This window comes from Oncorhynchus nerka, linkage group LG15 (genome assembly GCF_034236695.1).
Source record: "Oncorhynchus nerka isolate Pitt River linkage group LG15, Oner_Uvic_2.0, whole genome shotgun sequence".
Lineage (NCBI taxonomy): Eukaryota > Metazoa > Chordata > Actinopteri > Salmoniformes > Salmonidae > Oncorhynchus > Oncorhynchus nerka.
In genome coordinates this window covers 81,435,845-81,451,075 of record NC_088410.1, presented here as the reverse complement: position 1 = coordinate 81,451,075, position 15,231 = coordinate 81,435,845, and the positions used below count along the sequence as shown (strand labels likewise).

The following is a 15,231-nucleotide window of genomic DNA, read 5'->3' as shown; positions in this document are numbered from 1 at the left end:
AACTGTCCATTAATTTTAATCCACATGATCATTTCCATTTCCTGTTTCTGCAGGATGATTATCCTGCTGTAGCTCAAATTAAGGTCCTACATCTGTATATAAAAGCACTCTTAAAAAGTATTAGTTACTATTAAGTATTCCTTACATAGTCCATATTCTGAGCTGTTTTAGTTTCCCCCTCACTCCCCCTTACATTTCCCATAAACAACCCAGTCATTCAATTGCAGCTGGCAGCTGTGAGAGCGATAGCGATTTGGTCATTCCAGAGGCTGTTCCTTTGTGAGATCAAGCGGTATTAGAAACTGAGACACAGAGCACAAATGTGTTTGTGGTTTCTGCTCCCCAAGCTCTCCTTTGAAGCTGGTTATGTGATGTGGACTTTGGTATTCACAGAGACTCATCCTCTGGGCAGTTGACAGGGCCTGATAAACCACACTGTTTAATGCACACGTTAATGGGAGGAATCAATAGCAGGCATCGATACAGAGAATACAAATCCCCGGAATTAAAGCAGGGCGCGCTTTCCCAATAGTCTATCATTACTGGAGCATTACTGTCCACACATCCCAGCGTGATATGCCTAGAGAGAGTGAGAGGGTCCAGACATCCCAGCGTGATATGCCTAGAGAGGGGTAGCGGTGCAAGATGCAGGCTTCTTCCTTACATTCCTCTCTACCTATTTGATGAATTCATCTGTGCCCATCCAGCTCCAGACAGCCTGTGTTTTCACTGCAGCCTTTCTCTGACAGGGCCAGAGCTTGCCATCTGTCTTCATCTCTCTATGTGGGCAGGGACGGACGAATGGACGTGGGCATGGGAGGAGAAGTGAAAATAAGACCTTTTCTCCCCACCTGCCTCCTACCCGCTTTGAAACCATGGCTCATGCACATTCTGCAAATTCTACCTCTTGGTGTAGCCTACAATTTAAACTGTTTTGTTTCTCCTTCCAGAAAGGAGGAATACTCAGAGTAATTTTGTTAAAGGCTTGGTATCAGTCCTTAATGTATCATGTTTGACCAGTCAATCAGTCCACAAATGCATATGTCTTTTTATGCCTAGGGATCCTAGATAGATGGTAGATACGGTTCAAGATTAAAGCTTTAAACCTGCAATGATTTTAGTTTCAACCTGACATGTTCACTTTCAACCGTAGTAAATTACTTGCCAGTTATAAACCTTAGATATCAAGAGTGTGCATGTCTCGTCTCTATAATGTGGTGGAGTGCATTGGGATTATGGTGCTTTAAAGTGAAGAACACTTAAAGATACAATCCAGGATCTTCAAAGCTTACAAATTTGTAATTGAACATTGAACCTCTGGAGCATCACTGGAGCACCGCTGGAGAACAGGCAGTGGGAGAACGCCAAGGAGGGAGGGTTCTTTTTCTTGATTTTTTCTTGTGAGAAAGTCTTCTGCCTGCCCCCCCCACCCCCCCCCCACACATCTCCTGCTCTCTTTACATCCATCCATCTCCTGCTCTCTTTACATCAAGGCTTTATCATGAAATCAAGTAAAGTGACATTCTTGAAAATACATTTGACCATTTTGACATTTACAGAGCACGGTAAGGATTGTTTGACAGAAACGGCATAACATTTAGGCCTACTGTATACAACATGACATGGATTGCTTGGAGTGTAAAGGGGCCAATAAAGACAAGTTTCCCAGCAATGAATGCGCATGAATGTGAAGAGAGCAGAAGATTGATGTAGGATGGAGATGGATGGATGTATGTTTTGTTTATTCCATGTGTAACTCTGTGTTGTTGTATGTGTCGAATTGCTACGCTTTATCTTGGCCAGGTCGCAATTGCAAATGAGAACTTGTTCTCAACTAGCCTACCTGGTTAAATAAAGGTGAAATAAAATAAAAAATAAAAATAAAATAAATGTAAAGAGAGCAGGAGATGGATGGACGATAGAGGTAGAGGAGCAAGTATTCATGCAGGCAAGAAAAGCAACAAATTATGGGTTGCATATTAAACAGCTCTAATTAGAGGAACTTCACAACAGCAAAACAAAGAGGTACACTGTCTCCCAACAGAAGCACCATTTCAAACGCCAAGGATGGAAGAGGTGTGTGTGTGTGTGGGGGAGGGGGGAGACTTTATCACAAGAAAAAGCAAGAAAAAGAACCCTCCCTCCTTGGCGTTCTCCCACTGCGCAGACCTAGCGCCTGCCTATGTTTGCCACATAACAATCCTCGAACAGATGGTGCTCTGCTTGAGCGAGAATGACCAGCACCATCCAGCAGCCAATCGGAAGCAGCTGACTCGTTTGGACAGCGGTTCTCATATTTTCCTTGGAGGAGCACTAGGTTACGGTCGAAGAGTAGAATATCCGCAGACAACTAGTCAGTGAGGTTGCAGGTGGCGTTTCGAAGCGTTTAGATGTCTCTACAATCTACACCATGCTCTCCTCAAGGTTAGCCTACATGGGAACCGTGCCTGAATGAATATATAAACGACAAACCGCTGTAAATAGGCTACCCGTTGCTGCTTGAATGGAATAGATTAAGAAATGTTTTACACGATAATGTTGAAGGAATCCGATTAGGCTATCTATGTATTTATTGGATTTATTTGTTGGGTATGTAGGTTATTGACGCATAGAGGTGAAGGCTATTTGCACAAACCTTAAGTTACTGATGTCCAAATAAACGGGATGCAACTGAGAAGAGAGAGGCTTGCATGTCAATGAGGTGAGCACTATACTTCACATGATTTATTTTGCATGAACAAAGTCAGAATATGTTAAACTGAAGCTGCTTCTTCTGTAGCCTGCTATATCCCCTTTCGAGGTATTGTGCAGTAGTATGAGAACAGGTGGATGTGAATGTTATGGAAGCAGGAACTCTGTTGCCGGACACTTACCCCCACAATAAGGTTGTGGCCAGGGGGTCATAGCTAGTAATGCTATCAATTTTTCTGGAAATTGATCATTTTCCCTAACAAAATGGTATTTGTTTGCCAACAACCTACCGCTACTGCATCTCTGCAAGGGCTTTCTGTGCATGGGTTGGAGGGACACAAGTGCAATATTATACGAAGGAATAACTAATAGGCAATCAGTTTCTATAATAATGTCATATTATAGGCTATCTATATAATTAATCAGGAGTAGCCCTACGACTACTCTGCATCTGCTGTTCTATATCTGCATTTATATTACATTTTCAATCTCAATGCGTCAAATAACATGCTCGGAAACAAACTTTGATCCTCCTGCGGCACCGCTTACCGCTGCAACGTTGCAAAAATGTGCTTTGCATATACATGTGAATGCATGTCGGCAAATTTCTCGATTCTTCCATTATCGGCAGAATAAATCGAACAGGAGACAGGTCTTCAAGAAAAAAAAGTCAAGAGAACGGGGTTGTAAAGGGGGGCAGGGACTGGGGTAGCCTATTGTCATTTTAAGAAACGCCTCTGCCGTTTTGCAGCTTTTGCTCCTGTGTAATAGCTGAGGTTAACTCAAACTGTTGTCTCACAAGCTTCTTATTCACCCTTTGAATGTCCAACAGTGTTAGCAACACTAAGGCTAGCCTATGGTAGTGAAACAGTATCTCTGGTACTGTTTTAACCCTCTTGGTCTGTTCGTTTCATGTTTAATTCATTCTGTTCCCTTCGCCCCATTATAGCTGATTATAAATCCATAATAATACATATATTATCCCCTAATGTTGTGTTAGATCTTTTTATCAACTTAAGTTCTTGTGAACATTACAAGTTTTGAACTTCTATTTTCTATTCATGGCCTGTAGGCCTCCTTGACCTGGGCTCATATAACTTGTTTTTTAGTTTAAAAAAGCATAATACATGGATTATTTTTTACTATAACAAATACTCAGATGAAACATATTGTGCTATTTATAAGAGACTACTTTGTGTCAACGTTTACAAGGACTCTCTCCTCCTAACCAGTGTCATGATCAAATATATTACAGTATGTTTCAGGAGTCTCACATACAGTATATCGTTTGGATCACTGTGCTGCCACAGAATGAACTGTGAGCAAGGCCTCAAAAAAGCTTCATAAACCAGATCTGCAAGAAAAGTTCTATATATTATTGAAACAATGTTGCCATTGTTTGTGAGAATGCCAACAGGTGTGGTTCCTGTGGGGAGAATATTCTATTGGGGAAATGTTCCCGTGGGGGTTGCCATGGAAGCCAAGAAGGGGAGTGAGGTGTGTATGCTCAAATACACATGCATGCGGGGGTCTGGGAGAGGAAGTGTGAATGGGCATGTGCCTGAACTCAATTTTATACACTAATTGTAGTCTCACCCAATCATTTCTAATGACCGGTCATATTTGACCAGGAACACCACAGGTGTACAAAAGTTAAATAAAACACCCAAAATTGAATGAAAATCATCTAAATGTATTTTGTGTGTTCAGATGCCCTGTGTGGACAAAGTCATGGAACTTTATGACAATCAGATTAAATGAACTACATTTTTCAGAGAGAAAACTTGTAAATTGGTCCAATTCGACCGGAACACAGCAGGAGTGTTAAGGAGTTCAGTTGTGTTATCAGTCAGTCTGTTAAAGTTGTAATTCGTTAGTATCACTTAGATACAGAGTTCCATTGTTGTATACCCTGTCATTAATTGGTTGCTATGGTATCAAGTTGCCTGTGCTAGAATACCAAATCATCACTTTGCCCACTGAGCCTCAGTCAGTGTTGGCAATATGACATAGACACTGAAAAATAAAGTGTTGAGTATGACCTTTTCTTACAGCAGGTCAAATAAAGAGATGTCATCCTAAAGACAACACTGGACCTTGTTTGGAGCCCTATGTGATATGTTGGGATACCATCTCATGTCAGATGGATCTTGAGAAACAGTCAGTGAACAGCAGGGACATCCATTTCTGAAAACTCAAATAACAAAGTATTAGGAGGGGAAGAGGAGTGGCAAGGTGCCTGAAGAAGGTTTTTTTTTCCTTTTTTTTCCGGTAAACCCTGTGGGCATAACTCCCCCTCCAACAAGCACACACACACACAAAGGCCTGATAATAGGGTGTGTGTGTCTGTCCACCATGCAGGGTTATTAGGAGACATTGAGAATACTACAATGTCCTCCACCATGGAGAAGAGAGTTCCCTTGGGGCTGGGGAGAGGGGGGGCTGGGGATGGAAAGGGAGGGGAGGGGGGAGTGGAGGGTGTTGCAGCTCATGCTTCTCCCATTATTCTTGTAAAAAGGGTCAACACATTAGTATCTCAGAGGTAAGGCATGGTGCAGGCTAGGCAGCTGTTAAACTAATTATGTTCTCATAATCTGCTGCAGGAATCATTCTGTGCAGAGTGTAACTTTTACAGTGGGCTTATGGGCCCAAACCCCCAGGCTTAGTAGTTGGACATTGCTGTTGTATTTTGTATTTTCTCAGTGCGGAGGGCACAGGCTACAAATACAAGCATACATTTCAGGTAACACTTCCCTTTACAGTGTTCTTATTACTGGAAAGACTCAACACTCCTGTCTCAAAGATAGTTTATTACCTCTGCAGAGGTGTCAAATGAGGAGTTATCAGTCCTTGGTTTGATGTAGGTGAATTTATCATATTCTAATATAGACTACAATCAATATGCAGCTTGTCGTGTTAATGCTATGGACATGAAGCAGCTGAACCCTTTTATGCAGGACATAACTTCAGTCTTCAGCCAGCCAGCTGTATCTGCTTGTATTATACTGTATTCTGAAACAACACACGTTTTCCCCCTTAACCCTCCTGTATGTAGTAACCTATTACCCCTCTACCACACTTTTAGGGGAATATAGTTATTTTAAGCCTTTCTGAGGTTTTTTTAATCTTCTCTGTGGTAGTTACCAATTATCTTTGCCAATCCCAGCCCACCAGACTGTTCGCCTCTTAAAGTGGTGTAAATGTTCAAGGGCTTTTAGGAATCAGCATGACAGATTCAGCGTTTTTTTTTATCTTGGACTTTATGTTTGCACTACTCAAATGAACCAAAAGAGTGTGTGGAAAATCTAATTTCTAATTTTATATTGCTCCTTGCCACTTAATCATAAAGTCACCATAGGAAGTTTTTCTTTGAGTGTGAGTGTCCGTTTAGAAGAGCCATTTGTGATGGTGGAGAATTGACTTATTCGATTTTCCCTAAGGGAAGCCTTATCTTGTTTATGTTTATTATGTCAGAATTATGTGATCGGATTGTATGTCTTCTATTGCTCACATCTCTGGAAGGATTACGCCCTGTGAACACAGGATTGGAAAAGTAAACACCTTTCTCCTGGGGGAAAAAAGGATTTCTCTCCTCGGCACATATCAAAGACCTGGTGTCTAACAGCCAGGGTACAAAGCAAATCATTAACCATCAGCATTAAAAAATAATCATGTAACTCAAATCTTTATCAATTGTCAGTTTGTATTCATGTATTCTTTGCATAATTCTATTTGATCTGACAACTAGAGGTACTGAAGTGAAGTGAACTATTAGATGTTGCAGGACATTCTCTTCTGTTTGATTATGCAGGTTTTATTGTAATGTATAACTATATAACAAGAGTATAGCTAACAATTTATTCCAAAAAACTCTATGCTGTTAGTATAGTATATGTAGTCTGAGACGGTGTACCAGATATTTATTGTGCTCTTGTCCCCTTAGGGTTTGGTTGAAATACTGTATATGAATGGATCATTTTTCCTTACATACCTTCCTTTGTTTAGTTTAGCTGAATGTGAATAGACTCACACAATACTGCATCATTAAGGTAAATATACAGTGACTTCAACCTCACTTCTATTAGACCTATAGTAAACTGAGTACAGTCCTTACGGAAACCAAAGAGAGCACAATTATTGTCATTACCATCTATTCAAAATGATTACATCGAATGAAAGCCAACATGGAAACTTTTAAATGAAATAGAAAATCATTCTGTAACATTGACCGCAATAGCTTTTTTATTGGTGTTGAAAACACATTTTGTTCGAGACTGTTTTGCAAAAGAAATATGTCCCTCCATGGGACCCATAAGTGGTGGAAGTGGACTTTGTGTTCTTGACAAAGAACAGACAATTTTCTGGATAGAAAAGGTGTCTCACTCAGAATGAATACATTTCATGGTTTTTACATGCCATTTTTGTTGTCACAGCAGGCAAGCTATGACTACTGTACATACCAGGAACCATAGATCCCCAAGAATCATGTCCACCAGGGAGTTTTGCAGTTATATGTCCTGTGCTAAAGTAGCATTGAACCCATATGAATTCATACACATACTCCATCTCAATAGTACTACAGACACCTGTGATCTTCAAATCACTTACCCATAGGATCACATAGTTTACTGTGACTACTGTAAGGTTATGTAGGTTAAGTACCCAATTGGAAGATACAAAGGCAGTCCTGATTCAAGCTAAAGAGTTTTCTGTTTCCTTCCATGTTGTGTTGTTTTCTTCCCCCTGATGTGTGGATGTGGAGGCCAGGTTTCAAGGCTGGTTTCCTCTGCATGCTGGGTTTCCTCTGGCTCTGTGCCCTCTGTGGGCTCAGAGGGCTCATGGCTGTGTCAGGGTAGTCTCAACGCAGCTTTACAGCTGTTTATTAATACAGCATCTGCAAAGTTCACAAGCTCTCTTCAACTGTATTGTCATGGTTCCAGACACTAATTGTCACGTTCTGACCATAGCTCTTTTGTGTTTTCTTTGTTTTAGTGTTGGTCAGGACGTGAGCTGAGTGGGCATTCTATGTTTTGTGTTTCTATGTTGGGTTTGTTGTTTGGCCTGATAAGGTTCTCAATCAGAGCCAGGTGTTTGTCATTGTCTCTGATTGGGAACCATATTTAGGTAGCCTGTTTTGTGTTGGGTTTTTGTGGGTGGTTGTCTTCTGTCTTTGTGTCTATGCACCAGATATGACTTTTTTGGTTTTTCACATTTGTTGTTTGGTATTTTGTAGTGTTCACGTTTATGGTCTTTATTAAACATGTTGAACACTAACCACGCTGCATTTTGGTCCTCCTCTCCTTCAACGGAAGAAAACCGTTACACTGATGATACTCCCACCCCACTTAGACTTTCATATACTTTTGTTAAATGTCACCCCCCTTGTAAAACTGAAATGTTTCCAATATAACTATTTTGATACTTGTGATAAATGTCGCTGTTATCTCTGTCCGACATTTCAAAATGGAAACACCAACATTGGTTTTGTGTACACTGGTTTGGATTGTTGTCAAGGGAACCTATGAGAGCATGAAATAAACAAAAAAAAATGGTGATTGAGTCAATATTGGATTTATGTTATGCTATCTCAAAAGTCCCCATTAATCTATGGGTTTAACCTTTGGCTTAGACCTTCATTTGAAGCTTAATGACAATATTTAAACTAAAGCCTTTGTTTGGAATACAAAGTCTTAAATGAAATGATGCCCTCGTAAATGTAATCTCTCACACTGAAATGGTCCCTCTAATGTGGTTTGGAGTCATGGACAGAATCTCAGACTAACCTCAATAACCCATAGATATCAGATTTAAACCAATGGTATCACTGGGAATCCTTTATCCAAAGTTTGTTAAACATTTTAGGGTCCAGTGAGCATATTTTTAATACTCTAAAACAGAGTTCCCCCAACTGGCGACCCACGCATGTTTTTGGACCCAAGTATTCCGAGACAAAAATAAATACATGCTGAAGTTGTCCAGCATTTATGAAGTTTTTTATTGATTTTTTCTTCATTGTTGATATGAAATACTGCAAAAACACCAGGAAATCAGCTCCAAGTTATTTACATTTTTGGAACTCTGTTCCACACACAATAGGGATTGTATACAAATGTAAGCGAGGTTTTAAATTATTATGTTTTAGTCAAATATTATATCTCAACCTAGTTGATGATCCTTGCCCTAAAACCTCAGGATTTAGCAACTTGATTTATTTTACTGCAATTTCCTTTTGGAAGCAAGGCATCCTTGCAAGACATTGTCGCTTTGCTGTATTTTTGATGCACTGTTGACTACATCTAAGCCTATTTAAGCTTATCAGTAATGGCTGTTTATAAACAGTGAATAAACATGATGAGGTAGGTTACAGCCATTTGTAGTTAAAGAGCACAGTGATCTCTATCTCTCCTGAGAGTTACATTTGCTCAGACTGATTTCTGACTCCGCTAATCCTGATGAGTCAAGTCAATCTTAACCACTCACTCTGCCTTAGCATAAGAAACATGTCTGTATTACAAGTATTTCACCCCTTATTTCACCCTGTCCCGGAAGAAAAATCCCCTGTGCAGGAGGAGCTTGAACTTGTTTCATGTCACCCATGCTCTGTTGCCAGACAGTTTTGCACTCCGATGAATACGCAGCTCTCTTCTTTCAAAGCCTCTTAGCAATATCTTCTTAAGTGAGTGTTGATCACAGATGTTGTTTGGTTGTAAGGCCTATGGCACTGTAGTACTAATGTATGTCTCTTCCATGGAAAGGGATACGCTCTTCAGTAAAATCACCTAATTAGGTTAGGGGATTTCTTAAGTGTTGCTCAGATTATAATGCCATACAGGACTCCGCCACGGTAGAACCAGCTAGCCTGGATATGGTGGCAGACCTTTCTGATTCCCACCTCCGCATTATATACGTTTACTACATATACAGGAAAGGTTGGTACTCATAGTAAAACACTCATGTAAACCCTCTTCTCAGTTCAAATGGTCCTAATGCTTCAGTAGTTTCAGGGAGGAATCAGTACTTATTGATTTCTACATGCCACTTTCAGAACTCAATTACAGAGCCTTGTAGTTGCTCAAGTGTGCATATGTGCCAGCCTCTCCTCTGGAAAATCACTAACACTCTTTAGTGACGGTAGCAAAAGCTTAGAAACCAACTCAATAGTCAGTGAAATCATTATTCTGAAGAACATTACCACAATAAAAGTATATTTTAATTGATATAACATATTCACTTTAGGTTTAAAGGTATTGTGGCCCATTTGTTAGAGTCGGAACTGTAGTGCTATATGGGATGGCAGATGCCTGGTGCTCTTCTCCAGACTAGACCGTTGGGCCAGATTCTGGCTTCACAAGTCCTTCTCCTAAAATCTCTGTACTTGGATAAAAATAATTCGGGATTATCACAATTTATTTGAATAAGTGACTGTTGAGGCTGAAGAGAAGTGTGAGGTATGTTCAACAAAATGCTGTGCTCACTGAAGCCTTCTCTCAGAAACACCCTAAATATGTTCAAAGAAATCCATCATATTTCTGTACCAAAACTAGGACACAGTGGACCCTTCATTAATAATCTAGGAACTTTTTATTTTTTTATACTTACGTATCTCAAGAGTATTTAATGATGTGTGAAGAAGCTAATGATCTATTCCTGATGATGGGCCTATTGGATAGATGAGAGTACTCAATGGAATTTGATCTTTGTCCAAATATACAAGTTCTGATGGGTGTTTTTTGAATTATTGTACATGCATTAAAACGAGCTGATTTCACATTTTTCCTCATAACTGATGATGCTGTATAATTCATATTAACAATCTCTCAGATGAAGATGTAAACAGAAGGCTTGCTCTCAACATCATCAGGAGCTGTGTTACAATCATGTTTTATTTAACATGACTGACATGTAACTTTCGGTAATATTATGTGACTGGATGTATGATACAGTGTACCCTTACATATACCACTGACAATAGTTTTCATCAACTCCCTTTGTCTCATACATATAATTTTGTTGTGCTATTTGTGCTCCTTTGTGTCCTTGTGTTAAACTGAACTATAGTGACTCAGTCTTTAAAAAAAAAAAAATGTTGTCTTTGTTTTACAGACTCACCTTGCAGTCCTGAGGTATTGATGAAAGAAAAACTCTGAACAGTGGGAGACTCACTGTAACACTGTAACTGTTTCATTGGAACCCCCTGGGCATATTTTTCCATCTGGATCATTTTAGAGGGATACACCTACAGGTCAACACCCCCTCTGGTTAATGACAATCACACAGCTCCCTCCAAGTTCATATACCCCTTCTGGTGTCCAACCCTGTGGGTTTAGACAGGTGAACGCAGACAGACAGCATGGCTAGAGGGAGGTTTATCTACTGTCTACTAGGCCAGTTGTTCACTGGCCTGATTCTGTTTTCCGTTGGACTATCCTCAATCCAGAGAGATAATGATTGTCCCCAGCAGTGTGTATGCGAGATCCGACCCTGGTTCACCCCTCAGTCCACCTACAGAGAAGCCACGACGGTGGACTGCAACGATCTCCGTCTCACACGCATCCCAGGCAACCTGTCCAGTGACACGCAGGTGCTCCTCCTGCAGAGCAACTACATCGCCAGGACCAGTGAGGAACTGGAGCAGCTATACAACCTGACAGAGTTGGACCTGTCTCAGAACAACTTCAGCAGCATCCGTGACGTGGGCCTCAGCAACATGTCCCAGCTCACCACCCTGCACCTGGAGGAGAACCAGATCACTGAGATGCCTGACTACTGCCTGCAGGACCTCAGCAACCTGCAAGAGCTCTACATCAACCATAACCAGATCAACATTATCTCCCCCAATGCCCTCTCTGGCCTGCACAACCTGCTCAGGCTCCATCTAAACTCTAACAAGCTCAAGGCCATCAACAGCCGCTGGTTTGAGTCTACTCCCAATCTGGAGATCCTCATGATCGGGGAAAACCCTATAGTTGGCATTCTGGAGTTTAACTTCAAGCCTCTTGTAAACCTGAGAAGCTTGGTTCTGGCTGGAATGGATTTAACAGACATTCCTGGAAATGCCTTTGTGGGACTAGATAACCTAGAGAGTCTCTCCTTCTACGACAATAAGCTAGTCAGAGTTCCTCAAAACGCTCTTCAGAAACTACCTAACCTCAAGTTCTTGGACTTGAACAAAAACCCTGTGCACAAAATTCAAGAGGGGGACTTGAAGAACATGCTGAGGCTGAAAGAGCTGGGCATTAACAACATGGGGGAGCTGGCCTGCATTGACCGCTTTGCCCTCGATAACCTCCCTGAGCTCACCAAGCTGGAAGCCACTAACAACCCCAAGTTCTCCTACGTGAACCGCCAGGCCTTCCGTGACCTCCCCGCCTTGGAGAGTCTCATGTTGAACAACAACGCCCTTAACGCCCTCTACCAGTCCACTGTGGACTTCCTGCCCAACCTGCGTGAGATCAGTATCCACAGCAACCCCATGCGATGCGACTGCGTCATCCAGTGGATGAGCTCCAACAAGACCAGCATCCGCTTCATGGAGCCCCTCTCCATGCTCTGTGCCATGCCAGCCAAGGTCAGAGGGCAGCATGTGAGGGAGGTGCTCCAGCAGGACTCAGCAGAGCAGTGCCTGCCGATGATCTCCCACGACACATTTCCCAACCACCTGAACCTGGACATCGGCATGACTGTGGATCTGGACTGCCGAGCCATGTCCCAGCCCGAACCGGAGATCTACTGGGTCACGCCCATTGGGAACAAGGTGATGATAGACACCATGTCTGAGAAGTACAGCCTCAGTAGTGAAGGAACGCTGCGCATCTCTCACATCCAGGTAGAGGACTCTGGCAGGTACACCTGTGTGGCACAAAATGTTGAGGGGGCAGACACTCGGGTGACTGCTGTTAGGGTGAATGGTACTCTCTTAGACAGCACCCAGCTGATGAAGATCTATGTGAAGCAGACTGAGTCCCACTCTATCCTAGTCTCCTGGAAGGTCAACTCCAATGTCATGACCTCCAACCTCAAGTGGTCATCTGCCACCATGAAGATAGACAACCCCCACATCACCTACACAGCCAGGGTCCCGGTGGATGTCCATGAGTATAACCTCACACACCTACAGCCTGCCACCAAGTATGAGGTGTGTCTCACTGTCTCCAACATCCACCAGCAGACGCAGAAGTCCTGTGTCAACGTCACAACGAAGCATGCAGCCTTTGCTGTGGAGATATCCGACCAAGGCACTAACACTGCTCTCGCAGCTGTCATGGGAACCATATTCGGCATCATCAGCCTGGCCTCTATGGCTGTGTACATTGCCAAGAGGTGGAAGAGGAAAAACTACAATCACTCCCTGAAAAAGTACATGCAGAAAACATCCTCCATCCCACTCAATGAGCTCTACCCTCCCCTCATCAACCTGTGGGAGGTAGACAGTGAGAAGGACAAAGAGGTGTCCTCCTCCTCAGAGACCAAACCCAGCCAAGTGGACACTACACAGAGCTACTATATGTGGTGATAGCTACTGGGTCGTTCCACCAATTCGGTGCCTTTTGAGAAGTGTAACTTGGTAAAAAACAAATGTTTGATTTCACCTAATATTATCATTCTGTCATAAAGAGCACATGTTGAACTTCATTAAAAACACATTTTCTCATCTCAAAAGGTTAAATACAAAATTACTATGGTAAGTGTCTATTAAGTGCCAAATAAAGTAACAGGGTTGACGGTAACAGGGTTGACGATTTCATCTAATATCAGCCATAAATCCCCTTGTGACAGGGGGAATGGAAGCGTGTTGTGTACAACAGGGAATGCAAGCTTCACAACAAAATTGAAGATGTTAAAATATTTCTAGCCTGTCTTTTGGTAACATGCTCAGTTTTCAACCCACTCAGTTTTCCACCCGCTCAGTTGTCCACCCCAAAACACCAGAGAATGGCCAAAAAGAGTAGAAACAGCTCACCTGCTTTTACACTTTTTTATATATATATATAAAATGAGAGTTCAGTTTACGTTTTAAGGTTAACCTTAAAAATAAGGGACAGATGAAAATGAATCACTAATCACATTAAATAAATAATAATCTTTTGAAATGACTTTGTCAAAGTAACAATAGCCAAAAAAAGTATAACTTTACAATGATGGTGAAAACTTGGAGAAATGTTGGGGCGAAGTGGGTTCAAATCTTCCTAGAAGTCAGGTCACCGAGGGGGCACAGAGGGTCATGTAAAAATGCTGAATTTTTTTACCAAGTCTTTATTCATATGGAAAATCAGATTAATTTAATTCTCCATGTGGTCTATATTAATAAAGGGCACTTCATTTAATAAACAGAATTTCAAAATTAAATATTGTTCCACAATTTCTACTTAAAATATCAAAGGGATGCAAAAGGCACTCATTTCGTGGAATGACCCTACTATATGGCGAAAGACACTACATGTGGGGTAAATCAGAAATCATTTTCTTATAGGAGCACAAGGACATTTCTTTGTGTGACAGTAATATGACTTTTTTTTCCTTCTGTTTTCTGCTTTGCTCATATGAGGCGAAGGACTGACTAGTATTTCAGACTTTTTAGCATAGCACATTGCCTTTCTTCTCATGCTCCCTTTTTGACACTCAATATGACAACTTTGTTTAGCTCCCAGGACTTGGTAGTCACTGTGCTTTATTTTTAGTACTTGTTTTGATAGCACAGCATGGTATTGTAAAGGATTCAGTCTGGATCAGCTTGCAGGAGCTGAAATTGGATCCATTTAGATTTCTTTCTCTGGCATTATTCTTAGAAAATGCAATGTTTTTTTTTCTCGTAAAACAGTTTAACTGTTAACTGTTGTGCACTGAAATATATAAACCAATTTGTCTATGGACTCCAATATAAGCTGACAAAGTACGTTTAGACTTGATATACTGTCTATTGAATAACGTTAGCAATCGTTCTGTAATGTTGTATCAACTATAATTTGAACAACTTTTTTGACATTAGTAAACATTATTTTTTTATTTAGAACTTAAGTTTGCAGAGAAAACACTGTAAACCAGCAATATAAATATGAATGTTTATTAACTTGGTAAGTAGACATAAGGCTTTTTAAATTCTCAGAATATTTTATTTCATTTTGCTAGAATCTGTCAACGATCACTGATTTTGTTGTGATTTACACACGCAAATATGTTGTATATTGAGGAACAAGCAAAAATAAAATGTATTTTCCTCATATTTTTTATACCATTTCCAGGCCATGTGTCATTATTTGCAGGCTATGCTACGTCAGATATTTAAAACAGGAAAAAAATCAACTTTAAAAAATGTATTTATTAGTATGCACTAATTTACCATAATTCCATATGACTATCAAACTTGAATAAAAATGAAAACATCCTCTGCGGGGAGATAAAAATGTGTTTTACAGGATGACATAATGTCAATCAGTTTGAGAGTAGGTGTAGGCACAGTGTAGATTGTGTTAAAGAGAGTGAAGAGATATAACGACAGAGATTGAAATGCTGCTAAAAGCAATTATCAGAGCATAATTCATA

At 40.9% G+C, this 15,231-nt stretch overlaps 1 protein-coding gene across 1 annotated transcript; it reads left to right on the top strand.

Annotated features, from left to right (window-relative positions):
* Positions 1 to 2,236: 2,236 nt before the first annotated feature.
* LOC115143396 (leucine-rich repeat neuronal protein 1-like) lies at positions 2,237 to 14,923 on the top strand. The gene is made up of 2 exons (XM_029683778.2): positions 2,237 to 2,701; positions 10,795 to 14,923. Exon 2 carries the CDS (start codon positions 11,042 to 11,044, stop codon positions 13,202 to 13,204), a length of 2,163 nt encoding a protein of 720 aa, XP_029539638.1. The 5' UTR covers positions 2,237 to 2,701; positions 10,795 to 11,041; the 3' UTR covers positions 13,205 to 14,923.
* The last annotated feature ends 308 nt before the right edge of the window (positions 14,924 to 15,231 follow it).